General features: G+C 30.4%; 2 protein-coding genes across 7 annotated transcripts; both read left to right on the top strand.

Annotated features, from left to right (window-relative positions):
- Nucleotides 1-1,102: 1,102 nt before the first annotated feature.
- Nucleotides 1,103-12,100, top strand: LOC103573879 (2-oxoglutarate dehydrogenase complex component E1). Of its 6 annotated transcripts, XM_014439993.2 has the most exons (12): nucleotides 1,103-1,212; nucleotides 2,989-3,246; nucleotides 3,333-3,545; nucleotides 5,539-5,641; nucleotides 6,505-6,567; nucleotides 7,684-7,939; nucleotides 8,014-8,248; nucleotides 8,340-8,519; nucleotides 8,586-10,169; nucleotides 10,262-10,416; nucleotides 10,983-11,117; nucleotides 11,270-12,100. In XM_014439993.2, exons 2-12 carry the CDS (start codon nucleotides 2,995-2,997, stop codon nucleotides 11,367-11,369), a joined length of 3,276 nt encoding a protein of 1,091 aa, XP_014295479.1. In that variant the 5' UTR covers nucleotides 1,103-1,212; nucleotides 2,989-2,994; the 3' UTR covers nucleotides 11,370-12,100. The 6 variants fall into 6 exon arrangements, with proteins under 6 accessions (XP_014295479.1, XP_014295481.1, XP_014295482.1 ...); XM_014439995.2 differs by lacking the exon at nucleotides 6,505-6,567; XM_014439996.2 differs by lacking the exon at nucleotides 10,983-11,117.
- Nucleotides 12,101-23,772: 11,672 nt separating this feature from the next.
- Nucleotides 23,773-24,470, top strand: LOC106693245 (uncharacterized). Its single transcript, XM_053737406.1, has 2 exons — nucleotides 23,773-24,297; nucleotides 24,339-24,470. The coding sequence occupies exons 1-2, from the start codon at nucleotides 23,773-23,775 to the stop codon at nucleotides 24,468-24,470; spliced, it is 657 nt and encodes a 218-aa protein (XP_053593381.1).
- The last annotated feature ends 2,171 nt before the right edge of the window (nucleotides 24,471-26,641 follow it).

The following is a 26,641-nucleotide window of genomic DNA, read 5'->3' as shown; positions in this document are numbered from 1 at the left end:
TCATATTTGTATTATTAATTTGTTTTGTTTGACATTTGCAATGATAAATTACTCGTCGATTATTAATTTATGCCAAGATAATATCTGGTTCTTATAAATTGATTTTGATGTAAATACAGACATATAAAGATTATAAATCAACCGATGTATATCGTTATTTTGATGAGAAAATGATCTATAAATAATCAAATTTATCATATATTGCAATGAAATTTTTTGTTTATTTCATTCGTAGCTATAAACTAAAAAAGTCTTTCGCTCATCACATATATTTATAAATCAAAAATATTGAAATATCATCATGATACTGAAGTGAAACGACTATAAAGAATTTCTGAATTTTTTTTCAACAACTGAATTACAGAAAAAAATCAAAATAAACATATGCACCCATAGAAAATCTTAAAAACTATAGGTACAATGTTTTTAAATATTTTTTTTTATAATTTACTGTCTAAAAAAAAAATCGAAAAATTATTAGACCTCGGCTAACTTCAGGATCATAATATCATTCTCATACATTAATTATTGCATTCCGAAATTTTTAAAAATAATTATAATTACATACAATGATATATAATTAAACATTTATAAGAAATTGAATTACTTTATTTAACATAATATAAAAGCTTTAATTATCGAACAATTATTGACGAAATTAGTTTATTATTTATTTAACTTCTTTCAGCATTATTAGAAAATATTTTATTTACAATTTTTCAAATATGTAAAACTCTGTATTATATAAAAGAGTGGGCAAAATAATTAAAAATCACGAGGTTTTAAAAAATTATACGAAAATTGAGAATTTCATATAAATTACATTCCATATTCACTTCTTACTGGAAAAATTTATATATTTATTTGTTTATATAATAAGTCTTTGGCTTAACCTTTGATCTACAAGTTTCATACTTTTACCATCTATTTTTTTTTTAACTTAATGGTGACAGGCAAATGAAAATTTTTTGAATTTGAAATCAAGTATTTTTCTTAAAAAAAGTAAAATCCCTAGATTATTTTTTTTTTAAGCACATGCGCGGGAAGATAATGCAGTAAATAATGGTGGGGATAAATCTCAATTTGGCAACTGCGCGGGCGTACCTGTGTAATGACGAGTCTGTCTAGCCATTTATTTGTCGTGCTTGTGAGTTTGTGACTGTGAGTTGCAAATGGTGGTCGAACTGTCATTATTGCATCTATTAACATCAGGTATATATTATTTATTACGTTTCCATACATTTTTAACCAACAATTCTCTCAAAATATCGTTATTCATATTACTTTTTCAAAATTCATCATTGTTTTTCTTTCATTCGATTTTATTTTGAATTATACTTATTTTTTTTTTTTTTTGTTACGTAAAAATTATTGCACAAGACAAAAATAGCCGCTTTAGTCTATTAATTTCATTAGTATGCTTCATTTATTTAATAAAAATTTTAATTATTATTTATTCCAATCGTACCATAATTGAATTATTTCGTTGTTATTTATTTAGATTTTAAAAATACAAAATTGATTATATCCAAGACCTTGACACATCTTCAATGAAACCGGAAAATAACCTAGTTTAGAGACACACATTGAAGGTGCACGTGTGTGTGAATTTGATATATATTTAAATTTACCGGTCTTTATGTTATTTTTTTAAAAATATTTTAATATATATTGAAACATTTTTTTCTAATATAAATTATTAACTTTCATTACATTATTAAATTTTACAACAATTTTTATTTTGAAATTTAACTTCGGGTACCATGCGGGCTATGTATACTTGACCTGATTAAGTCATGAGGTATATATTTTTTCACATGAACACTTACGCGAAATGTGATTTCACTGCAGAAATCGTTTGACTTTCCAATCGTTAAATCGATTATTTATAAAAAATCAAAAGTAATTTTTTAAACTAAAGTTTAAATCAATGAGCAATAGAAAGGTTATTTTTTATCGGTTTACACTTAAGGTAATTAAGATAGTGAGATAATAATTACCATTATTACAACAGAATTTGAAATTCTTTAAGGCTTTCTGTTGTTGGTCATGTGATGATGAATATAAATATTATATAGCCTTCAAACATTTTTGCATCTGTTGTAATAAATAACACAACTATATTACTACGAACAACTAATTTTTTTTATTTTACATAAAAATGTTGACAGTTATTTTTGAGATAAGTATTGAAGTAACAATGATCAAGAGCATAACAAGTAGAGGTCAATTAATACGTCAATTTATTTGGCAGTTCACCAACCAACCGAACAAGCTATTTTAAATACATATGCATATTTCTTTTTAAATCAGCATAACACCAATTACTACCCGGCGCCTACAACAGATGCGAATGATTTTGTTATTTATAAATAGTAGAAAATACGATACAACTATCACTATAAAGAATAATAAAATAATAAAATTGAACTCAATGACCTAATGATATTAATTTTCATATATTATCTAGTAAAAATATAACCCAGACAGTCGTATAAATCAACAGATGATAAATATTTAACTCAAACAAAAAAGATTTCATCGTGATTCAATTACTATGTCAACAATTTTATTATATATATATTTGGCAATGAAAATTAGTGTCATTCGTAATAGCTGTGATAATAGGTTTGTTCTTAAATCTATTAACGTCTGCTAAATTTTACTTCATTTAATTATAAATATCTGTATAAGTAATTTTATTTTATTCTAAAATATTGACACTATCAATTACTGTGTTTCATCTTTTATAAATATATATTAAATGATAATATTTCAATGATAAATTGTTTTTAAAATAATAACTTCAATAAAATCCTCGTGGAGTAAGATGTTTTATGATTTTGTAATTATATAAAATTTTCGAAGGTGCTAGACTAAGTAATTATTATGAGATAACTATAACTGATAACGCATGATGACGTTAAATGTAAACGACCTGCGTTTAATATTGTACATTATTTTAAAATATATGATTTTTTATTTCAGATCATAATGTATAAAGCTCGGGCAGTATTTAGTTCCCTCACACCCTTGGCTCCACGTGTCTGCGGGGGTGAAAGATTCGCATCATGGTTAGTTCGTTATAGTCCAACAGTTCGTACACCACAAAGTATTGCAACCGTTGAACCAACACGAAAATTTGCTAGCAAAGTTGCAACCGAACCATTCCTCAATGGAAGTTCTAGCTCGTATGTTGAGGAAATGTACAACGCATGGCTTCAAGATCCAAGCAGTGTCCACGTGGTATGCAACAATTCAATAAATATTTTTTGTTTTATTAAATATTTTATAAATAAGGTGATTTAAAATAATTTTTTTTTTTTTTTTAGTCATGGGATTCTTTCTTTCGGAATAGTACTGCTGGAGCAGCTCCTGGATTTGCTTATCAAGCACCACCATCATTAGCACCGAGTTACAATCAGGTGCCACTTGGATCTCTCTTACCTGCACTAGGAGGAAGCTCTCAAATCGGTCAAGTACCTGTTAATGAAAAAATTATTGATGATCATTTGGCTGTTCAAGCTATCATTCGATCTTATCAGGTAAGTCATGATTTTATATTGATAAAACAATAAACAAATAAAAATTCGAATCAGAGTAAAAATATTAATGAAAAAAATATAACATATATATTCAAGTTTAAAGACAAAAGGCTCGAGTTATTAACACAATTTTAATTATGAGCCACTTCGCACCTCCCAGTTAAAAATTTTAATTTATAATAGTTAAGTAAAAAATACTAATTATGAGATTCATAAAATATAAATAATTAAACAATTTTACTATAAATATTAATTTTAAAAAATTAAAATTATGATTAATGGCAATAGCATGATTTAAATAAAAATATATATTGATCAATATTTTTTTAAAAAAGGCGTAAAAAAAATGGATCAATGCTCAGCATGAAAATATTATGCAAATTATCATCGCTATATCGTTTATAATAGTCATCTTTTTATTATCTTCCAGGCTATTATGTAATTCATTAAAATTATTTATTATTATAATATATTATAGATAATATTCATTATATAATTTTCTAAATTAACTGTTTAAATACATAAGAGCTTTTCATTAAAGTAGAATGGTTTATATCGACATTTTAAGCATGCTAAAGCTACTGACATTAAAAACAAAAAGTATGTATAAACATAATGTGATAGTTGTAAAAGATTTTAAAATATGCTATTTACATTTTTATTATCGGGAATTTTTTATTTACTTTTGTCATATACTAGCATATATTAACTTGTTAAAAAATTACTTATCTTCATAAATATGTTTATCAAAAAGTATTATTTCATTCATTTAAAACGAAAATTATATTTTTGCATGTAATTTTTTTATTTTATATTTATTTTTTTTTTTATTATTAAATGTGTAAAATAGATGTGTATAATTGTTTTTTTTTCTGTGTAATTATTTTATATAAAAAAAATTGGGTTAGAATTAGATGATAAAAAAAAAGTAGTAATTAGATCGATACTGTCAAGACTTTAAAAAAAATTCGGACTATTCATTTTGTATTCGATGAAATTTAGGCCCGGGGTCATTTAGTAGCTGAATTGGATCCCCTTGGTATTATGAGAAATGATGCAGTACACACACATTATGCAGCCCGTAAAGGGGCACCTGAACTTGTTCTACGACAATACATGCTTGGTAAGGTTTTTCATTAAACCATCTTACGAAAAATATATATAACCATATCAATATCATTTAAACTTAGGTATTCATTTAATAAGGTAAAGGCTACACCAATTTGATTGCTGGATTCATATAAATTTAATTAATCATTTATTCATTGCTTTAATGTTATTATTTTGTTACTTCATTACTTATTATTTTTTTTTTTTATTTATGATTAATTATTCCATTTATTTTATTATTTACACTGATACTGAAAATGCATATTGGTTAAAATAAAAAATGCGTCTAGACATGATAAATTTTGAATTTCATGAACGCGTTAACATACATGTATTTTAATAAACAAAAGGACATTACAAGACTTGTTCATAAACATTAGGTATTATATACATATACATGTATATATGTATGCTTTCTATTGTATGTGCTTGTTTTGCATGGTATTAGATACACAGTTTTTTTTTTATTGCTCGTTAATAAATTATCTGCTGCTTCTTTTTACGATAAAATGCTTTTTTTTTTTTTTTTTTACTAATTGAAAATTACTAACAATAAACTATTGTTTGGGTTTTTAATATTAATAAATTAAATAATTGTGAGATTCGATTTTGCTCCACTTGTGGGAGGTGTTAGGTGAGCTACAAAGTAGCTTGATATTTAGTCGATTGTATAATAATTGATTAACAATAATTTAGAATACAGTAATACAAGAGATACTATACATACGTTTAACCAAATTCAAATAATAGCAAAGTTTTATTTTAATAAAAAATATAAAGTAAAAAAAAAATTACAATTATGTTTTGGAATTTTATAATAAATAATTGTTGATAAGGGATTTAAAGTACATATAAATCGACATGGTCGATATGAATTTAACAGATCCGAGGGCATCATATCGCCAAATTGGATCCACTTGGAATCAACAGTGCTGATCTTGATGATAAACATCCCCAAGAGTTACTGTACTCTTATTATTCATTTGGTAAGCTTTATTAATCGGTAAATTACGTCATCAAATTATAAAATTATTTTTATTATTCAATTTAATTAATCTGCTGATTTTTTTAAATAAGAGGCTTTTATTATATCAATAATAGAATTAATCATTTACTAATGTCTATCAGAGACAAATGGTATTTATTGATATATTAAAATAATTATGTCATGAAAATTTGTCTCTTGTTCATAGACTTCATCTATTAAATTTTAAGAACAAAATCGTTGTTATTGTTTCACATTTATTTGAATCATTTTCGTTAGTTTTTTTTTTTATTCATGTCATTATCATTATCATTATAATAATGTTTATTGAGGCTTGAGTCATTTTGATTTTTATCTTTTCTGAGATGTCAAGTGTTTTATTTATGATAACGTCGATCCGCCCACATATTGAGACGTAATAGCCTTCTTAAAATCAAGTGACGTTTATGCTAAATTGACGTAAGAGTCTTATAATAAGAACCATAACAAGTAATTAAGTCCAGTAATGACAGTTAAATTTTTTTTTTCAACTTTAAAATGAAAGAAAAAGGAATGAAATATTTGACGACTTCACTGAAAAATTATTTTTATATTTATCAAAAGTAATTAAAATTTATTCGAATATATTATAATATTCTTAGTAGGAAAATTCAGATTTTATCAAAGTAAAATTTTTAGCTCGAATGATTTTCTTTCTACACAATGAAAAAAAAAAAATATATATATATATATATATATATATATATATATATATATATTTTTTTTTTTAAATATTTAAAAATAATTCTGACTTATTTTTATTAATTTGAAAAAAAAAAGAAAAAAAAAGTTATCTAGTTTTTAGTTAAAGTTTAATGTCCACAGGAAAGAATCCTCGCACCACTTACTCTCAAGACCTACAATATCGAGTAGCTGCACTTATGAAAAGTATGTAATTAACATACCCCAACTCGATTTTTTGTTTTAAATATTATATTCTGTTTTTATTGGGACTCTCATGTCATTGGATCGACATTTGTGAATAAATATTTTAGCAAAATCTGTGTTTTCGAGGTGATAGGGTATATACTTTTTTGCAGTATCTCTACTTGCTACTAAATTGACTTAAACAAAAAAAAAATGCCCTATTGAATTGAATGTCAAAAATTCAGAAAGTAATCAATGACGTTTGCTTGTTTTTAATTGATCGGTGATTGGGTAGGATTATATTTTCTATTTTTTTTTTTTGGTAATCTAAAAAAGTATACAAGAATAATTTATAATTACATCTGCTTCATTATCAGTATCACTGATTCATTTATTATTTATTATTTTATTACTTCTTGTCATAAAATACACTTTTGTTGTTTTGTATAATCAATTTAATGCTTCATTATTTTGTACCACTGTATTAAATATGCACGCATGTAATTGTTGATTTAAAATAATCATATTTTTTCAGGAAAAATCTCCTGCAATAAATATAATGAGCATTTTCAGTATCAGTTATTAAGTCCATCAAGAAAAAAAACTCGTAATTTCTTTATTATAAATGATATTGATTATAATTTACTCTATTTTAATAATAAACTACTTTAAAGAGCTTTTATACGATATTAAATAAATAAAGCTATTTAATAAATGATTTATTTGTGATTAAATAATCACAAGAAAAGTATGAAATTTATTACTTAACAGCAATTAATGATGTATAGTTTTGTTTGTACTAAAAAAAAAAAAAATTTAATGTTTTATGTAGATTAAATTCCAATAGCATTACATTAATTACCAATTGACATTTAGTCATTTATTCATTTTTGCAATTATTACACAATAAGATTTAAGCTGAAAATTACTCATTTTTAAATGTCTATATTTATTTTACATAATATGAAGCTGATTAATGAATAGAAAAAAAAACAGTTTTATTTATTTGATACCGTATTAAATTCCACAATAATATTTTAAAAGTTTAATAATTATTTATATAAATATATAATTAAAATATTTGTTCAGTTATTTAATAATCAAAGAAGAGTTTTATATAATTTTTTTTTTTAACAGAGGAAACGGATATGGACCGTGTATTTAAACTTCCATCAACAACATTTATTGGTGGTAAAGATAAATCTTTGCCACTTCGTGAAATATTAAAACGCCTTGAGACTGCATACTGCCGGCATATTGGTGTAGAATTTATGTTCATTAATTCTTTGGAACAGTGCAACTGGATTCGTCAAAAAATGGAGACTCCAGGCATTATGGAAATTAATAATGATGAGAAACGTTTGATTTTAGCTCGTCTTACTCGTGCAACTGGGTAAGTATACATTAAATTTATTTTAATTTATAATTTATTCAATTGAATTATTATAATTCATTATTTTATCATAGTTTTGAAGCTTTCTTAGCACGTAAATGGTCATCAGAGAAAAGATTCGGTTTAGAAGGTTGCGAAATTCTTATCCCTGCAATGAAACAAGTTATCGATAAATCAACTGAATTGGGAGTTGAGTCAATTGTGATGGGAATGCCGCATCGTGGTCGTTTGAATGTATTAGCGAACGTTTGTCGTAAACCACTTAATCAAATATTCACTCAATTCGCTGCATTAGAAGCAGCCGATGACGTAAGTTTAAATTTGAATACTATCGAGATATAACTGGTGATTCCAATTGGATGATAGCTTTATTAAAATAACGATCATTCATAATAATTAGGGTTCCGGTGATGTCAAGTATCATCTGGGAACTTACATTGAACGTTTAAATCGTGTAACAAATAAGAATATCCGTCTTGCTGTTGTTGCTAATCCATCTCATTTGGAAGCTGTTGATCCTGTTGTCCAAGGAAAAACGCGTGCCGAGCAATTTTATCGTGGGGACGGAGAAGGCAAAAAAGTAATTTCTATTGTTTATAATTATTATAAATAATCAATATTTGATATTTTTATTATTTTTATTAAGGTCATGTCTATACTTTTGCACGGTGACGCAGCTTTCTGTGGCCAAGGTGTTGTCTTTGAAACAATGCACTTATCAGATTTACCAGACTACACAACACACGGTACAATCCATATTGTTGTTAATAATCAAATCGGTTTTACAACTGATCCACGACACTCGCGATCATCACCTTACTGTACTGATGTTGCTCGTGTTGTCAATGCTCCGATTTTCCATGTTAATTCGGATGATCCAGAAGCAGTAATGCATGTATGTAAAGTAGCAGCTGAATGGCGTTCAACATTCCACAAAGATGTTGTTATTGATATTGTTTGTTACCGTCGTAATGGACATAACGAAATTGACGAACCCATGTTCACCCAACCGCTTATGTACCGTAAAATAAAAAATACTCCACCCGGATTGGATATTTATTCAAAGAAGCTGATAGACGAAGGCGTTGTAACTCCAGAAGAAGTTAAGGATGTTAAAGAAAAATATGAAAAAATTTGTGAAGAAGCTTACAGTAATGCACGTCAAGAAACCCATATTAAATATAAAGATTGGCTTGACTCTCCATGGTCTGGATTTTTTGAGGGTAAAGATCCATTAAAAGTATCTCCAACTGGAATTAAAGAAGACACCCTTATTCACATTGGTAAAAAGGCATCATCACCACCACCAAATGCCGCAGAATTTGTTATTCACAAAGGTATCGAGCGAATTCTTAAAGCACGTATGGAGATGATTGAATCTAGACAAGTTGACTGGGCTTTAGGTGAATGTATGGCATTTGGTTCATTGTTGAAAGAAGGTATTCACGTGAGATTGTCTGGTCAAGATGTAGAAAGAGGTACTTTCTCTCATCGGCATCATGTACTTCATCATCAAACTGTGGACAAAGCTACTTACCGTCCTCTCTGTTATTTGTATCCTGATCAAGCACCTTACACAGTCTGCAACAGTTCGTTATCTGAATTTGGAGTACTTGGATTTGAATTGGGTTACTCAATGACCAATCCAAATGCTCTTGTTTGCTGGGAAGCACAATTCGGTGACTTCAATAACACTGCTCAATGTATTATTGATCAATTCATCAGCAGTGGTCAAGCTAAATGGGTACGTCAATCTGGTATTGTTATGCTTTTACCTCATGGTCTTGAAGGGATGGGACCTGAACACTCGAGTGCACGTCTTGAACGTTTCTTACAAATGTCTGCTGATGATCCTGATTACTTCCCACCTGAAAGTGAAGAATTTGCTGTCCGACAGCTTCATGATATCAATTGGATCGTTGTTAATTGCAGTACTCCAGCAAACTATTTCCACGTTTTACGCCGACAGATTGCTTTACCTTTCCGTAAACCCTTGATTATTATGACTCCTAAATCGTTGTTACGTCATCCTGAGGCACGATCCAGCTTTGATGTAATGACAGAAGATACTCACTTTTTGAGAATTATCCCAGAGGATGGCGCTGCTGCTAAGAATCCCAGCAGTGTTAAGAGAGTATTATTCTGCTCTGGTAAAGTCTTCTATGACCTTAAAAAAGCACGATCGGAGAGAGGATTGGATGATAAAGTTGCTATCACCAGGGTAGAACAGGTAACAGACTTTTTATATTTAAATTAAATCATTTTATTAACTAACTTCGTATTTTATTAATCTCTATTTCGTGAAATTTGTTAAAATTATAGATATCGCCATTCCCATACGATCTTGTGAAGCAAGAAGCAGCTAAGTATCCAAATGCTGAACTTGTTTGGGCACAAGAAGAAGCTAAAAATCAAGGAGCTTGGACTTACGTTCAACCAAGATTTTCCACAGCTCTTAATGACACGCGTGACATTTCGTAAGTTTATTTATTATTGATTTTAGTCTTGACTTATTAATAACAAAGATAAATATTTCTCTAGTTAACACTGATAATACTTTAAACAAAAAAAAAATTATTTTTATTCATTTTTAATGAAATTTTTATTACTATTATTTTATACTCTCAAATTATTTTTTAACATTAAAATTAATAAGTGTTAACTATTGGGATATATATCTTAATTAATTTTTGAGAAAAAAAAATTATTCTCTATTTATTTATTTAATTTATTACATTTTTATTTATTTACTTTTAATTTTTGGATTATTTTATTTAAAATTGTATGGTGTAATGAAATTATTTTTAAATTGACTGTCAACATGGCCCTCGTTTTTTTGCTTAAGTAATTATTTAGTTTGTTAAAAAGACAAATATACAGTTAATTAAATTTATTATTAATTACTAAATAATACTAGTTACAATATTAATAATTATTTGTAATTTATATATTTAGTACGGTTGTTTTAATTAAAAAAAATTAATTGACTTAACAAATGATTCTTTGTAAAGTAAAGTAAAAACAATGTTGGGCCATGTTACAGTAGCGGAAGTTCGAGTAAAAGTAGTGGTGGTTGGTTAAGTGGATTATTTTCTTCATCAAAAGCATCTACGAGATCTAAAAGTATAACAGAAAATCAAAGACAAAAACCTACTGAATCAAAATCACGTTGTGTGAGGTAATAATTATTAAAAAAAAAAATTAACATTAACAAACCTGAATAATGGTAAATTAATTATTAAATCTCATTATAAAATAATTCAGAAAATTATTAAATATTGACAATAAATTCAATTATTTTTAATGAATAAAATAATTTTTGTTTGCTAGGTATGTTGGTCGTGCAACAGCGGCTTCACCAGCTACTGGTAGTAAAATGCAGCACCTCAAAGAACTTAAACAACTTTTTGACGATAGTTTTAATTTATAAATCATTTTTTAGCGCTATAGTAATTAAATTTCAATATTATTTATTTCTTGTCCGTAATATTATCAATCATTCATTAATGTAAATGTTATAAAATGAAAATTATTGTTGAAACTGTAGATTTGAATTAATTCAGTATCATATTTTTCTTGAACATATTAGCGTTAAGAAAAAAAAAAACATGATTAAAAAATTTCTGTAATATTTCTATGAAATAATTAATTTTATTTTTAACATTTATATGAATGATCGATTTATTTTTTGTCATTAATTGACAATTAAGTGCAAAGTTCTGTATATTCCGGCGTTAGTAAATGACTTATTTATAATTAGATACACGATTGAATGAGTTTGTGGTATGAATTGTCTTATAAATTAAACAAATTATAATCCATCAATAATTCTAAATACTCCGAATATTGTGAGTCGTAATATTTATTACAAGAATTGCAAGAAAAAATATTTACGTTTATCATGAAATAACGGCTGGAAGAATTTTATAGAACTGAAAAATTAAAAAAAAACTCCTAGTAGTAGACAATGATAAAACTATGACTAATTATAAAGTTAAATTCTTAAATTATTCATACATTATTTTGCCAAATATTTTTCTCGTAATATAATGTATTAAGTATTATTTTAAAAATCCATTATTTTATTTTGGTGTTCTTTATAATTTATTTTTTTCTATTCACTTCTACTAGGAAATTTAATAAAAAAATCTATATCACTAATCATTTTAATCTATTCACAATAATTATAAGTTTATGAATCATTATTTGATTAGTTATATGTATAAAAACATAAATAACATATGATCATCATGATAACGTGTGAAAATGGTAATTAACTTTATTTTTCTGAATGGATGTATCAAAAGTGTTTTGAGAGTGATACTTTGCCTTGAATTAAAAATAACAGACGACTTATTTAAGAGAAAAATAAAAAAAAATAAAAATAGCGTGAAATAATAAATGAGTTACAAAACAATAAATTATAGTTTTGAATGATGGTATTATTTTAAAATAATAATAGACATATTAATAATGTTTACAAAACCACAGTATTTATTCTTTCAATAACCAAGTGTCTGGTGTTATAATTTATTAATTTATAATACAATTTTATCGGACCATAGTAAATTGGAGAAAAAAAAATAGAAAAATTGTAGAATATTCGAACATAATGTTAGTCAAAATTTATCAAAGAATTAATATAATAAATGATGAAAATTATAAGTACAATAATTTTTAGTTGTTTTAATTGTGGTCTTACTTACATACTTTGAAATAAATATAATTAAGGTAAAAAACTAAAACATTCTAATTAACATATTTAAAGTAATTAAAAAAAAATTAATGTTAAACATATTGAGTAAAATTATTATTATTAATTGCAATACCCAGAATCGTAAAATAAAAACTTCAGTTTATTTTTATAGAAATAAAATAAAATTTTTATCAGGAAATCGCGGTTATGTTGGCTCGACACAAGGATGCATGAATCATGTATGACTTCGCTTCAAAACCTACGTTTTGCACGACTCTTGATGCGAAGCATTAGAGAGTGCTTTACGATCGAAAAATTCAGTTTGCCTCTTTTTCGCGACTGTTTTTTTTTTCCCTTGTTGGCTATCGTCCTAATTGGGCCACGTGCCAATTACTGTTGTACGTATTATTAGGTAGATTTTTCTAAAATCTAACGATTGTATTAGTCCTCATGGTCGATTTTTCGAGGAATTTTGTCATAACCTATCATAATTGGTTAAGTAAGGTTCAAAAATACCACTCGGTAAAAAATTTATATATGTATGTATATTAGACTGGTTCAAAAAAAGTGATTTTTTTTTTCGAAACAATTCCATTTATACCTTCGAGGAGATGTAGATATAGATGCCTGTTAAAAGGAGTGCTCTTAATATTAATATTTAGAGGTCGCTCAACGCAGATTTCTATTTCCCATTGAAATAACATTGGAAAAAAAATTTTTAAACTTTGGAATTTTATATTTCGGTCTAAAAGCAAAGTGCCAGGATGAGTGATACATATTTTTATAGAAAATTAGTTGCTCTATAAAAAAGGTTTCTTATCATTTTTCGACAAATTCACTCCTTCAAAAGTTATTCAAGGTTAAAGTTTAATTTAGAGTAAATTTAAGTTTTTTTTCTTGATTTCTGAAAAAATGTTAAAACTTATCACTTAAAATCATAAAATCATTCATGAAAATTTTATGAATGATTATCTAAGGAAAAGTAGGGCCAATTAAAAATTCTAGATTTGCGAAGTTAATTGTTTCACGTTCTGGATTTCCTTCAAATAATAGATGAATAAATAAAAAGATGTCGATAAGAAATTGCCAACCTTAAAAGAAATATTGTTTAAAATCCATCAATATATAAAAATTTATTTCTACATAAATATTTGGTTTAACATTAGTCTTGGGTAGTTCGCGAACGACCTAGGCCGGAAGAGCGCTCCTTTAGGTGAACTATGCGAACTAGTTCGTCGATGATCTCGCTCTTAGTTCTTTTTATATTTTTTTTAGCGTCGGTTTTACTAGACACTGGCGCTATGTGACCAACCGAGTTATTTACTTTTTCTGTGCGCGCCTTGATATTTCGAGAGACTATCTATATATTAGATCATTACTCAACGAGACTAGCTGTTGACTAATGATTAATATAAATTATTTAATTTTTTCATTTTTACTTAAGTAAAAGATTTGATGTGCTATAAAAAAATGTTAACTTTAATTGTAATAATTAGCATTTTTTAAGTATTGTAATATAATTACGCATTATACTCGAAACGAGACTAGCTATTGACTAATTATTAATATAAATTCTTTTATTTTTTCATTCTTATTTAAATAAAAAATTTTATGTTCCATAAATAAACAGAACTTGCAATAATCATAAATATATTTTTTTCTCTATTTATTGTTTTTATTAAATTATTTTAAAAAAAGAACTAATGAACTAATAGAGCGAACTAGTTCGCCATTGGATTATGAACTAAATTGAGCGCTCTCAGTGGTGACTGATTAGGCCCAAGACTGTTTAACATTACTTTATAAAACAATATTTCCTCCAATTGAAAGCGTACAAATTTTTATCAAAAAGTACGGATGATTATTTCAAAGTTTTTTTGTTGCAATCCGGAAAACGTCGACGATGTTCTTGCACGACTTGTAAAAGATATTGTAATTGCTCCTCGTTCTTCATTATTTTTTTAATAATTTTCAAATGGGGTTATTTATCATTATAACTAGAGATTTCTAAATCTAGAATTTTTAACTAGCCCTATTTTTCGCTAGTATAAAATTTTCATGAATGATTTTATGATTTTAAGTGATAAGTTTTAACATTTTTTCAGAAATCAAGAAAAAAAACTTAAATTTACTCTAAATTAAACTTTAACCTTACATAACTTTTGAAGGAGTGAATTTGTCGAAAAATGATAAGAAACCTTTTTTGTAGAGCACCTGATTTTCTATAACATTATGTATCGCTCATTCCGGCATTTTGCTTCTGGACCAAAATATAAAATTCCAAAGTTTAAAAATTTTTTTTCCAATGTTATTTCAATGGGAAATAGAAATCTGCGTTGAGCGACCTCTAAATATTAATATTAAGAGCTCTCCTTTTAACAGGCATCTATCTACATTTCCTCGAAGGTATAAATGGAATTGTTTCGAAAAAAAAAAAAATAATCACTTTTTTTGAACCAGTCTAATGTATATATATATATATATATATATATATATATATATATATATATATATATAACAGGGCGCTAAAAAAACATTTTTTTTTAGCGCCCTGTTTAGAAAATCTCATAGAATCCAATAGATTCTCATAAATTCCCATGGAAATTTTATGAGAATGAATGAGTTCTATGAGAAGTGCTATAATTAAGTATAGGGCCTTATACATACAGCTATAAGAATCAATCGGATTTTTTAAGCAGGGCGGACACAAGAAAATTTTGGTATTCGTGTTGAGAGAAAAGTTCCCTGAAAATTTAAGCTCTTAAGGAGGATAGCCACTGTAAGGATCGAAAAAATAGATGATTTTCGGGAATTTTTTTGACTGGGATAGTAAAGGAATTCGGGGATCGGCTTTTTTTTGTTTTATAAAGTATACATTGAAGATGATTTTCCAAAATTTTTATTAAAAAATATCGTGTTGTTATAAAGTTATAAGCATTTTTGTGGAGCACCAAAAAAATTTTCCCCACCACGGACTCATCTCTAACTCAAAAACGGATTATCTGAAACGAAAAAACAGAACCGCGTTGTAATCTGTATGCATGTGGTTATCGTTCCACGTAGAGGATTTTGAAAATTTGGATTAAAAAAAAAAATAACGACATATTAAAAATTTTTTCGTTTTTTTTCTCATTTTTTTGGATTCAAACAGCCTTAAAAAATCTTAAAAATCAAAATTTTCAAAATCCTTTACGTGCAACTTTAGCTACTGAATAGACGAATACGGGAAAAAGAAAAGTTGCGAATCGGTTCATATTTATGCAAATTACAGATTAGACCAGTTCAAAAAAGGTAGTTTCGAGAAAAACGCGTTTAAAGTTTTTAGTTAATGCAACGGTCAGTTGATGCGCTGTCGCAAAAATGACTATAACTCGAAAAATATTCGGAATTTTCATATAATACTCTAGATACATATTTTTGAATGTATAAACTTTGGTTTAATAATTTTTTTTTTTTTTTTTTTTTTGAAATTTCACAGTGGCTATCCCCCTTAATTTTAAGTACTTCCTCTCGAGTATCAAAGTTGTCCCATTTAAAAAGAATGTAAATCGAATAACTTTTCTTTTAAATTACTATAACTTAGCCCGGTTTTAAGCTATCGTTTTGAAACCAGTTCTCATTTGTAGAGTAATTGTTGCTTTTTGAAAGTGTATCAAACGGTTTAGGTCTAACTCGATTGTATCAGATCCGAAAGACAATTTTTCACTTTTTTCAATAATTATTGTTAATAGTGATGAAACGGCTCATCTGACAAAAAATATGCATAGGACAATTCTTATAGGAAATTTTATCCTCTGCAAAATTGCTCATGACACTTATATTGCTAAAGTAAAAAAAATTGTAAGCTTACTATCCCGAGTCGAAATATTTGGTCTGATGTTAGTCTAACTGCACTGCATTTGGACTAATTGGTCTGTATTTGAACTAGTTGATCTATTTTGATCTTTTATAAAAATTTTAAGCTGTTTTTGATCTGCTGTTTTATAAAACAATTGAGATACAGAAGGACAAAACTAGATTAATTCTGGAACTTAGAAAAATTTTGGTTCTGAAATTGTGCAAGGACAAAACTAGATTAAATCGTGGACTTATAATAATTTTATTGATGTCTAGAAAAAATTTATAAAAAGTATTATAAGATCTAGAATGGATTTTTTTTTTGTTTACTATTTACTTAGTGTCTTTTGTTTAAAAATGTCGGCAGTTAATGATTATCTGACAGCTATATTTTTTATTTGTCTCGATAGAATATTAATAATATTTAACGAAAGTAGTAAAATTGCCGTGAAAATCTTAACAAAAATTTCTTCAATTCACTGAATAAAGTCGAAAAATATTCTGACATTAAAAATCGTATCAAAATATTCCTCTGTGACATTGTAATACGAAATAGCAACAGCACGTTTTAAATATCAAGAAAATTTAAATAATTCTCTATATCTAGATGTTTCGGAATCACTTTCCATGAGCAGTAAGTTTAATTGAACTTTATTCGTTCTTATTATTTTTAATAAATTATGTAGTAATTAATTTTGTCCATAAATGGAAATACTAATTTTTTTTTAATTATTTTTTGAATTCAAATTTATTGCTTTTATATAACGCTTTTAATGAAGCAAAGAATTGAAAAAAAATTTGTCACGTAATTTTTTTTTTTTTTAAGATTACTCAGTGTCGCATAATCTTTGTGTTTCTTAGAATAATTCATTTTTTAATGGCAAGGTTTTTCACCAATTATTCTTTAAATTAAGATTCTCTTTCATTCTGAATATTAACTTATAATAATAAATTTCTGTATTTATAAAAATATTTAACAGATGATGACAGCCTGGGAGTGGAAACACGGTGGGATCACGGTGGATCCAGGGTGGTTACAGGGTGGGTTTGTGCCATTTTATCACCGTGTATACACGGTGGTTACATGATGTTTCCACGATGGTAACACGGTGTACCCACCCTGATTCCACGGTGTATTCACCGAGATTCCACAGTGTATCCACGGTGATTACGCGGTGTACGTGGAATCACGGTGGGTACACCGTGTAATCACCGTGGAATCACGGTGATAAAATGACAAAAAACCCACCGTGTAACCGCCGTGGATCCACCGTGATTCCATCGTGTTTCCGGGGTGTTTCCAGGGTGAATCAAAACCGCGAGGGGATAAGGAATTGAATGAGTTGGAGGTAGAAGAATCCAGAGGAAAATAGTAGATTTTTCTCAGAATGTATGTTCAAAGAAAGTCTCAGTTACTAGGATGCACTATCAGAAGAAGAGAAGGAGGATGAAGTTAAATTTATTTTAAGTGATGTCTATATGTTAATTGAGGCTAATTTATTTATTAAATAAATATTATTTTATATCAATGAGTAAAAAAATATCAAACTTTCATTAATTTTTTGTTTTTATTATTTATCATTATAATTATAAAAAAAAAATTTTAATCTGTTTTTGATCGAATATAGATCAAAATCAGACTAAAAATAATAAACAGAAAAAGTCGGATTTTGATTTAGATTAGAATAAAAACAGACTAAAAATAATTGACAGAAAAAGTCTGATTTTGATCTAGATAAGAATAAAAGACTAAAAATTATTGAAAATAAGTCTGAAAATAGTCTAAATAAGGAATAGTAAGGGCAAAATTAGATTAAAATTCACATATTAATTGAATGTAAATAAAAAATAAAATTTAATAAAAATAACTTAAAATTTTTAGTTGGTTAAAAACAGATCAAATTTTTCGACCCGGGTATGGCACTAATATTTTTCACTGTAAAATCTTAAAATGCATGTATTTCATAAGTCCACTTAATTTACTCTTAAGCGTTGTAGGGGGAAATTAACTACTGGATTTTTTTTTTTGATGATATGTAAAAAATTCCGTAGATCACGAAAATAATAATAAAAAAGCTCAATTCGGCCGCGTTTTTTAAATAAATAATAAAATAATAATAGGGATGCCGAGACACCGTGTATTTTCATTAAAAAACTTCTATCTATTAATGTAAAACCCTATGATGACTGGTATTACATTAAAGGGCGATAAATTCTGAATAAGAAATGTCAAAAACCAATCTCCTGGGGCTTATTATGTTCGCGAAAAAAATTAATTAAAAAATCAAAATAATTAGTTGTTTACATTTTGTCACGCTGTCGGTAACAGAGCTGCAGAAACTGAGCTAGAGGGCGCGTGCAAGCCCGGGCTCAGTGGTTGTCATCTAATGCAATTTAAAATGTTCTCACCATTCTGTGTTATAGAAATTATTATTTTTTTTTTTACTATTTATTAATTCAATTTCATTTCAAAAAATTAAATTAATAAATAATAAAAAAATAACTCCACGCGAATACTATTATTACGATGTTTATGTAAGAACGAAAGAAAGAAAGAAAGAAAGAATAATAATAATAATAATAATAATAATAATAATAATAATAATAATAATAATAATAATAATAATAATAATAATAATAATAATAATAATAATAATAATTGAATGAAAAAATTTATAGATATTATTTGATGTAGTTAATGATTAAGGAATATCTTCTTTAATCGATTTTATTTTAATTTATTATATCTTTATTTATTTATCCAGGCACGAACGTTTTATGAAGAGGAAAATTAGAAAAAACTTGACATCGTTGATTTCTTCGATAGACCCGGTGATAAATATTATGGAACCGTCTGAAATCAACTCCATTCTCATCTGAAAGATTAAATAAAGAAAATAAAAATTTAATATACATTTATGAATATATAATGTTAAATATAACTATTTTTATGGGAGGGCGCTGTGAGCAGTGATAGTGAGCAGACACCGAGAAAGTGCGCTAAGCAATTTAAATAAAATAACATAGGTAAAAAGCAGAAAAAATAAAAACAGTAAATATTTAGTGGAAATTAAGAAGCTAAGCAACATAGTAGTGAAGCTTACGTCAAGTGGGATAGTGAAAATAAGCGGGGGAGAGTGCAAAAAAAAGAGACGCCAAAGGCAAAGCTCAAGATGAGTGGGAGTGAGAGTGAAGCTGGCGCCACGCCGAATAGGGATAGAATGATCAGAAATAGGGAGGGGAGAGGGGACACACCAGTACCAACAAGACAGGAGGCTAAAACGCCGGATGGAGCGAAGGTGCAAGTGAAAAACAAGAGAGGGAGGCCGAAAGGTACAACAAAAACAAGAGGCGGGAAAGTAACGAATCGCAGTAGAATAGACAGGTATTTAAATAAAGCGGCAGACGAGAATGGGAACAGGGAAAGCAAACAGCAAGAAATGGAAGCAAATATGAATGGAAATTTAGAGTAGGAAAATGCAGAAAATTTAGAATTGGAGCAGATGAGTAAGGAGGAAGACGAAGAGTGGGACAACGTCCCGTCAGACAGCAATCTAGACGAGACAGTAGTGGAGGCGGATCAAAATAAGATAAGAAAGAAAGGAAAAGAAGAGGAAAGAAGTAAGGAAGGAAATGACAGACACTTAACGAGAGTATTGGAAGGACTAAAAGGAGAAATGCAAAATACACTGAGGAATATGCACGTAACAATGGCTGAGGAAATCAGGGGAATGATGGAAGGAGTGAAATCTATGGTAAGAAGAGAATTTGAAAATTAGATGGACAAAAAGGAGCGAGAAAGATGCAGATGCATATTAGAAAGACAGAAGGAGAGAGAGGAACAAGACAAAACAAAGTATAAATTGCTAGAAGAATTGGATAGAGAAAGGAAAAGAAGAGAAAGATGTGAGGAAGAAATAAAAAAAATGGCAAAAGAACTAGAAGAGGAAAAGAGACTGAAAGAAAGAATAATAAGCATGACGGAAGCAAGCACTAGACAACACAACACGCGAACGCAGGTAATACAGAAGGATCAACAGCAAACACAGTGTAGTGCAACAAGGGGGGCAGCAAATGATGAGAGGTGAGCAAGAGGCGGCACAGCAATCCAGGAACAATGTATATCTGGTAATCAGTGCACATAGTCTAGCGGAGAATGAGAGGGAGACGCAGAATGACTACTGGCCAGAGGAAGAAATGGCGAGGAGAATACAACAGGCAACCATCTGGCAAGCAAAACGGAATGAAGTGATATGAAGAACACCAGAGCGCATATCAAGAGAGAAATGGTTGCTGGAAAGGAGAGAGAGAGATGAAAAGAAAAGGAGGATTGTCATAAGAGATGCGGAGAAGATGGTGAGAGAACTGGTGAGAGAAATTCCGGAGCTAATAAAGCAAATTACAGACAAAGATCTGAGCAACGCAAGAAAATGGTGCGACAAAGGCGACTTATACCTAGAGATGGCAAGTCTCAAGGAAAAAATAGAAATTTTGGAGCCAAAAACAAGAAAGAGACTAGAAGAGAGAGGAATAGTACCGGATGATGACAGAACGAGGCGAAAGATGCAGGTACAGAAATGGATCGAGAAACTGGAGGCGGTAGAAAAGACGATGGGAGCAGATACCCAATCAGGGTATTTGAAACTTAGAATTAATGAAGAAGGGTGGAAGTGAAGTGAGTTCGAAGCAAGACTAACGATAGATAGAAGGGGCAGTAGTAGGGGGCGAGCAAGGTCTGCATTGAATAATAATAGAGTTAAAAATATTTAGGTAAAATCATATTCGTGTCTTGGATCATTGGAGGGGCGATGAAAATAAAGAAGGTATGGAAATTTTTAAGCAAGTATGATGTGATAATACTTCAAGAAACCTGGCTAGAGGAAAAAAATGAGAAGCAATTAGTTAATAAATTGAGCGAAGACTACAGATGGGAAGCAAAGAGTGCAGAAAAAGTACACAATAAAAGCAGAGCGAAAGGGGGAATCCTAGTAGGAGTAAGCAAAAAGTTAGGTAAGGGAATTACATTAAAGGAATGGAAGTATGGGATAATAATAAGTAAGGTGAGAATAGGTAATACAAACAACAATGAAATAGTAACAATATACAATAATGTTGGAGTAAAGAAAATTAAAAAGGAGATGGAGAAGATTGTGCAACAGGCAATAGACAGAAACAAAAGGCTGGTGTTCGTGGGGGACTGGAATGCGAGAATAGGGGAGTACCAGAAGGAAATCAGTTAATACGGAGAGAGGAAAGCAAGCAAGATGGAGCGAACATCAAGACGCTCGCAAGACAAAATAACAAATGCAGAAGGAAGGAAATTAATGGAGGTATGTAATGAATTAGGACTGGACTGACTGGGTGAAGGATGCAAATCGGTACTAGATATGGTACTGGAACTGGACAGTGGGGAAGACAGTCTCGTCAAAGAATTAAAAGTAGTCACGAGAATTGAATCAGACCACTTGCCGGTACAATTTGTGTTAGGGCATGAAGAAGAGAGAAGCAGCAGGAGCAGAAGGGAAAACGAAGAAGATGGAAGAGAGCATAATAGCAGAAGGAAAAAAACAGCAACAAGAAATAACAATAAGATGGAACGAAAAAGGGAAAGAAGAGTACCAGAAAGCCATGCTTCAAAATTGGAAAGAGGCGGAGGAACCAGGTGACATTGACAAAAGATGGCAAAACCTGCAGGACAACATATGGAGAGCAGCAGAAGAAAGCAAAATGGTAAGAGATAAGGAAAACAGGGAGACAGGAGAAGAGGAGTGGTTCGACACAGAATGCAAGAAGCAAAGGAAGGAAATGTGGACGAAATTGAATAATGCAGTAAAGATAAATGCAACAAAAGAAGAAATTGGCGACTGGAAGAAAGAGAGGAAAAAGCGTAATGCACTGCATGAGGAGAAGCGGAAAAAATGGACGGAGAAAGTGGAAAAAAGCGTAAACACAAAAGAATTCTGGAAGGCGATAGACAGATTTAGACCCAGGAAAGCCAGCAAAGAGCAGACAATCAAAAGAGAGGAATGGGAAGATCATTTCCGAAAACTGCTAAGTACGGAAGAAAAAGAAGACTGGAAAATAAAACCGGAATGGAACAGTGAGGCGGAGGGAGAAGAAGAAGGGGAACAAGATGAAGCAGATGAGAGGTTGAGCAGAGAGATACTATATGAAGAAATGGCAAAGATTCTTAACCCGTCGGCACTCACGTAATGAACATTTTGCTCACGCTCGATTTAAAACAATGATAACTTTTTTTTTTCAAATGGAAAGGGTGGATGAAATTTTTTCTACCTTCGAGTAATTTTATCTATTTTCAAATTATGAACTTTTGAAATGCCTTAATATTATACATAATTGATAAAAAAATATTTTTCTCATTCGCGTCGGAAATTGTGAGCATTCTTTTCATCACGAGATTATAGGTGTAACAAAAAAAAATTTACTTTCGGTAACGTTCGGGTCACTTCGTGTACATTCGTACGTGTATAGCTGTTCTGCCGTACTTGGTATACTTCGTAACTTTTAAACTTATCATCCGTTACAAGTACAATAATATGCGCGCGAGATGTTAGACGCATGCGCATAGAGTGTGAGCAAATCTCTCATCACGAGAGTAAAGATTACCGTAAAGTTCACGTGAGTGCTGACGGGTTAATAAAATGAAGACGAATAAAATGAAGTCCCAGGGGAAGACAGTATAGCAGCGGAATTTTTGAAGGCATTGAAACCACAGGCAAAAGAGGAATTGGTAGAAATTTTAAATCTAATCTGGGAGCCGGGGAAAATACCAACACAATGGGAAACGGCGATGATTTTTTCCATATTCAAAAGTGGAGATGAGAACTCAGCGAGCAGCTACCGGGGGGTCTCACTGTTGAACACAGGGCATAAACTGTTGGCTGGCACAATAACAAATAATAAAAAGGCTGAGAGACTGGACGGAAGAAAAAAAAAGATTAAAGGAAAGTCAAGCAGGATTTAGACCGAAACGGAGCACAAGGGGCCACATATTTGTATTGAAAGGTTTGGTAGGAAATAAACTAAGAAAAAAAAATAAGGGAAAGAAACTGTACGTGGTATTCATCGACCTCAAGGCAGCATTCGACACAGTGGACAGGGGGATAATGCTAGACAAGTGCTGGAGAATGGTATTAAAGGCAAAATGCATAGAATAATTAGAGCAATATACAGAAGAACAGGAAATTAAATAATAACAAGGGAAGAAAAGAGCAACAATTTCAACACGTACAAGGGAGTGAGGCAAGGATGCCCGGTAAGCTCCACTCTATTCAATATTATGATAGACGACATCGACGAGGAATTAGAAAGAAGGAAAGAAGAGGTAGCAGTGCTAGGGAAAACGAAAATATTCATTAAGAAGTTTGCTGATGACCAAACGCTGGTAGCAGAGAGACCGGAAGAACTGCAAAGAATGTTGAAGACGATGGCAAAATACATGGCAAAGAACAAGTTGGAGATAAACGCAAACAAATCCAAAGTCATGATCTGTAGAAAAGGAGGAAGAAAAAGCAAGAAGGAAAGGTGGAGTATAAACGAACAGCAACTACAAACGGTGGAAAATTACAAGTACCTGGGATACTGGATCAATGCAAGAGTACAACCAGGAAAACACGTAATGGAAATGGCAAGAAAAACACAGAAAGCAATAAACTGTACGTGGGGAATAATAAAGAGAGCAAAGATAAAAGGTCTGAAAAGAAGGTTGTACCTGTACGACACTCTGGCAAGAGCGGGTGGACTATTCGGGGTGGAAATATGGGCGTGGAGAGAGAGGCAGCAAGTGGAAAGAGTACAAAACAAGGTAGTCAAGATGGCAATGGGAATTAATCAAAACACACTTAGATATATTTGGAGACTGGAAGCAGGAAGGATGAGCGTGGAAATAGAGGCGAGGAAAAGGACAGTAAAATACCTGATGGAAGTATTAAAAATGGGGAGATAGATGGCCAAGAAGATGCTTACAAGACGAAATGAGAAACGTGATGAATGGAAACCCATCGCCTTGGGCAGAAGAACTTAAGAGCAATAGAAGAAACTGGCGATGGGGAACTCATAGGATTGGTGAGGGAAGGAAAAGAGCTCGAAAAAATAGCAAGCAAACTGAAGGAGGGAGTGAAAGTAAAGGTGGAACAAGAGTTGCAACAAGATTGGGACAGAGTAGACAAATCCAAGTATAATGAATGGTAGAAATATTGGAAGAAGGAAATAGGGGAAGAGAAGTATTGGGAAGACACGGAACTGAAAGGAGAAGAGAAAGAACAGTGGGCAAGGATAAGGTGTGGAAATCTGGGGAAAATAAAGGAAAAAGGTTACCAGCAACTAGAGTGCAGAGTGAGCGGAAAAGTGGAAGAAAGTCTGGAACACATCTGGAGGTGCGAGGAGACTCACTCCAAAATTGATAAGGAAACATCGGAAGAAATCAGGGGAAAATTTAAAGCAGACGAACGGTCGGAACAAGCAAGAGAGGAACTAAGAATAATAGGAGAAGGCAAACCGTGCAAGCAGATGATAGAGTACACAAAAAAATTCGAGAAAATTGCGAAGGAAACGGAAAAAAGCAAATCTAGCCCGGAAAAAAGAAAAAAATATATACATAGAAATAGAAATAGCTAAATAAATAAATAATTAAATAATTAAATGAAATAAGCGATTCGAAGTGGAAAGAGAGAGTGTGGGGAGAGATATAGTCAGCTTGAGACGCAGACCGTGGTCAGAAGTCAAGAGTAGGAGTAACCATTTAAATATACTTAATATATACCCAAGTAGGTTAGGAAACAGAATTACTTAAGACTACATGTAAGGAAAAAGTGATAAAGGTAATGTAAATAAATGTATTTACAGAATAGAAACAAGAACTATACTGTAAAAAACGGAAGTTTTACAGTGGGTGGAAATACAAAATTATTATTATTATTATACTTATAACTATTTTTATTTTTTCATGTAATTTTAATTTAGTTCATAAGATCATTTAATAATAGTTTAATGATAAACATCTTAAGAGATTTCCGTTTCCGGTATTCCGGTGACAAAACGAGTGTGTGAGTTTTTTAGTAGCGAAAAGTGCATTGGGATTTTTAGGTAGAGATAGGGGATAAAGAAAAATAGGAAATAGAGGGTGGGAAAGAGGAAATTTTTTAAAGTGGGGTGAAAAATAGAAATTGTAAGGGGTTAGTGTGGGTGAAAAGTTTTTAAGGAAAGTATAGCAGGAGGTAAAGAAAGTAAGGTTAGGGAAAAAGTGCAAGGGGCGAGGGGAAAGAGTAAAAGGTAGAATAGGAAGTAACAGGCAGAGGCGCTGAGGTAGGTAGAGTAGAGAGCGAAGGAAGAAGGTAAGGTAGGAAGGAGTGGTAGAGAGTAGGTAACAGAGTAGTGGGAGTAGATAAGAAAGAAAGTGAGTAGGCAAGTAAAGTAGGTAATGGTATGGGTGATGAAGGTAATGCAATAAAGAGACCGAGCATTAAAAGAGTAAGATTAGTAAGAAGGGGAAGTGAAGGTGAGCTAGTAGAAGCTGAGCTCAGAGGAAAAAGAAAAGAGAGGGAACAAGAAGGGGAAGTTAAATTGTCTAAAGAACTAGAGGAGGCAGAGGTGTTTAAAAGAAGTAGGGTAGTAGTGAGGACACCGGAAAAAGAGGAAAAGAAGGCAAAAATGGAGGGCATGATAAAAATGGTGGAGGGGATAATGAAGACAGAGTGTGGAAAGATTGGGGCGAGGGTGGAAGAGCTGGCTTCAGAGGCAAGGAAGGAGAGGGAGGAAATGAGAAGGATGTGGGAGGCGGACAGGGTGGGAATGGGAAGAAGCATAGAGCAGTTAAAGAAAAAGTAGAGAGAGTAGAAAAAGGGAAAAAGGAAAATATAAGTAATGCAGAGGGAGGGAGAAACCAGATAGTGAAGAAGGAGGAGGGGGGAGAGGTAATGGGATTGAGGAAAGGAGACTTAGGGGTTTGGTAGTAAAAATGGACAAGAGGGGGAGGGAGGCTAGATGGAAAAACATAGTGATTAAAGGAATTAAAGTAGGAGAAGGGGAAGAATATGTAAAGGAAGTAGAAAAAATATGGGAAAAAATGGGAGTAGAGAGGGGTAGGGAAAAGATGAGAAGAGTAGATGGGGTGGATAAGAAGGGGCGAGGAATGGTGTGGGTGGAGTTGG

This window comes from Microplitis demolitor, chromosome 3 (genome assembly GCF_026212275.2).
Source record: "Microplitis demolitor isolate Queensland-Clemson2020A chromosome 3, iyMicDemo2.1a, whole genome shotgun sequence".
Lineage (NCBI taxonomy): Eukaryota > Metazoa > Arthropoda > Insecta > Hymenoptera > Braconidae > Microplitis > Microplitis demolitor.
Note: the sequence above shows the minus strand (reverse complement) of the source record. Positions and strands in the feature narration are given on the sequence as shown.